Below are 3,052 nucleotides of genomic sequence, written 5' to 3' on the forward strand. Positions count from 1 at the left end.
TGAAGATCATACCTTGCCTTAAGCCAAATCTAACGTATGAAGATCATCATAGAAAAACAAAAACTTACTGGCTGTGACAAATTCCTTGGCTTCAATGGGGCGCTTGCAGCAACCGTAGAAAATTTTTTCATCCAGGTTGTGAATGTCCGCTCGAATTTGAGTTTGCGCGTGATTTTTGTTTATGTCGTTTTGACGTTATTTTCAAATCAAATACCTAAGAAATTACGCGAAGAAAACGTTTTCCCACAAAATTCCCCACCGTTTTCACACACACGATGGACGAAGCCGCCGACAGTCATTAAAATACGAATTCCGCGCCCACTCCAGATGCGTTTAAACAACTTCTAATAAAACTGCGGCCGCGTGGGGAGATCTAAGGCACAAGAATAATAACCATCAAATGCTAAAACTTTGTGTCAAAGTTTCCGTTTTTTGAAATCACGGTTTGAGAGTGATTTTGGGTGTGCGTCTAGGACGCGTCCACAAACCTGGACGCCATTTTTATCGGTTAAGTTCCACCATCATAATTGGTGAAGCCTTGTTTCCTTGCAATCCTTTTTCAGAATCAAATCCAGAAGCTGTGGCCAACGTAGACGACCTACCCATCCAGTGTCACGAGCAATTGGTGAACGACAGCCACTGACCGACAAGAACAAAGCCGACCCGGGAAACTTGGACAAAAGCCTCGATCCTGTGTATCAATCCGTTTATTTAACTACACCAAACATACTAACATGAGTTCACGGTTGTCATAGGCGGTCTGTTTCGATTCCGCGAAAATGAATAGCCTTTTGCGGTACGATTTTCCCGTCCAAGAAAATGAAGAATTTTGTGAAGGAAGAAAGGTAGGCTGTTTCTTGCATCCGTCGAATCATGGCTTGAGAAACTTGTGGCAACAGCTACACCCTGCGTCGCATCTGAGGGCACCCAGTTAATCAGTCCGTCCTGCACTACGTCTGGACCCTGTCGTCTAAACAAGGATGATGCTGTCTCCCAGACGCTTTCAAAGTTCTTTCCCCCTGTGAGGTACAAGGAAATGGGAACAAAGTGGGTAAAGCACGTTTCTGCGAAACAAGCGACACCAATCGAAATGACACATGTTAAGCAAGAAGTGGATCGCGTCCTGAAAGTCCGATGCAGCCGAAAAGCTCCTCTTTGTGTAATTCGTGAAGACGTGCTTTCAGATTTAATTAGAGAAATATTGCGACAGGTTAGTTGATCGCGGACATGGATATGAGATATCTTACTTAATTCGGTTCCATTCTGTTCAGCATTATTCCATGTGGAACAAACGTTCAGTATATAGCTCATATTGCATATTTTGTGGGTTACTGCCTCAGGCTTGTTCTGAAGAACTATAAACATATTTCATCGTCACTGACCCCCACTGTGTGGTAGAAGGCGGAAGTGCCATCTCGGTTAAGCTTTTTGGAACTGAAACGAGGGTAGACTTTCACTTGATAATGCGCCAGATCTACTTAATAATGCTTTCTAAATACTTTACACCACAATAACAACAATCCAATCGGCCACATGAGAATCCACCCTACACCCACTAGGTAGATTTTTCAATAAAACCCACGCAAATATAGCCTCATTTACATCTTTTTCACAATCGGTGGGCAGTGTCTCGTAAGACTAGTGTCCAGTAAATACAACAAACAAAGTAAAGAAAACTATACAGTTCCATTTGTATATGACTTAGCTTTCACTTGGTTTAACCATAGGCTTTTAGTCTGCCAGAAGCAAACATCATCAAGCTTTAGTTTGTAAATAATCCTGCCTTGCACTTTAAGAATTCCAAATCCTAGGCCTATAATGTTGCCACAGTTAGTTTGCTGCTGTTAGCAAATCCCCGCTGAGCACCAAGCAGTCAGTAGATAATATACGTTATTCTGTAAAAATCACATGTAGCAGTATATGTCCTTCACAAGAGCTAATCGGCCTGTTTTGATGTAATCAATTAGTTTGTAACCAAGTGCCAGCCGAACATACGTACATATGTAACAATATTGCAAACAAATTGACTATGAAATCAGAACGGGTTCAGAGACAACGACGTTCAGAAAACAATAAATCATGGGTAACGATGCGTCTGCACAAACTATCTACGCCAAAATATCATGCAACCACTAAGGAGACTTCAATCAGATGCAAAACAGGATGCAGCCCTGAACTTTTCCTGGAGGAATATTTTTAGGAAAAGATTAGAAGCAACTTATGTGTACTTTTGAGCTCTGTGAAAATGAAATTACTACAAAACAAGAAAAAGATTAACAGTATGAGAAACTTAGCTGAAAATAAGCGTAATCCGCAACAAAACCAAAGATCTGTCCAGGTAGTTGGGCCACTATTTGGCCATGTGCGCCAAACCAAAGTCACCTTTTTCACTCCTCATTTCACTTTCAACGATAATTGTGGTGTACAATAAAGACAGAGCAAACCTCAAAGTTTGGAAGTGACAAACGTTTTCCATTCTGGAGCACCGTCACTTGGTCTTTTGATATGCAAAGGGACATGCACAAGTGAAAAAATGTTGGCGCTCAAAATTTACTGACATCTACCCTTGAATTCAGTCATATAGATGCGCAAACATCTGACCGTACATCAGTGCCAAAACAATTCTGTTGTATATCACACTATTACTATGTTTTCATCGTGTAGTAAACCTCCATCTAATCATAACTTTGGAGTCAAAAACAATTTTGGATTATCATCATCACTGAAAGCATGACATCAGCATCATCATCGTCAGCTGTAAGAACCGCGCCGCGGTCGTACACTGGTTGTAGCTGCCACAGTTTCGTTCACCGATGATTGGGGGGTAAGTAGCTGCGCATTGCACGCGAGAGCTGGTAAATTGGTGCATAAATCCAGCACTGTCAGTGAGTTGTCAAGCGGGGGGGTAGAAAAGGAGCTATGCACTGAGGGCGATAGATTGGATGCACGAGCGCCACTGAGGGCGCGACTGGGCCATGTCTGATAATGTCTCTAGCCATTGCTGTGGCCCGTCTCCGGGTCCCCATCCAGGAAGACGGCAGTGACCAGCGCA

General features: G+C 42.6%; 1 protein-coding gene across 1 annotated transcript in view; it reads left to right on the forward strand.

The window, feature by feature from the left end:
- Nucleotides 1-753: 753 nt before the first annotated feature.
- The window catches only part of T265_00070 (hypothetical protein), a gene marked incomplete at both ends in the record, with an annotated part of 13,671 nt that continues 11,372 nt past the window's right edge, over nt 754-3,052 (forward strand). The window contains one exon of the mRNA XM_009163727.1: nt 754-1,210. Within this exon, the coding sequence (XP_009161991.1) occupies nt 1,037-1,210 (174 nt within the window). The remainder of the gene's footprint in view (nt 1,211-3,052) is intronic.

Source organism: Opisthorchis viverrini (assembly GCF_000715545.1).
Source record: "Opisthorchis viverrini unplaced genomic scaffold opera_v5_1, whole genome shotgun sequence".
Lineage (NCBI taxonomy): Eukaryota > Metazoa > Platyhelminthes > Trematoda > Opisthorchiida > Opisthorchiidae > Opisthorchis > Opisthorchis viverrini.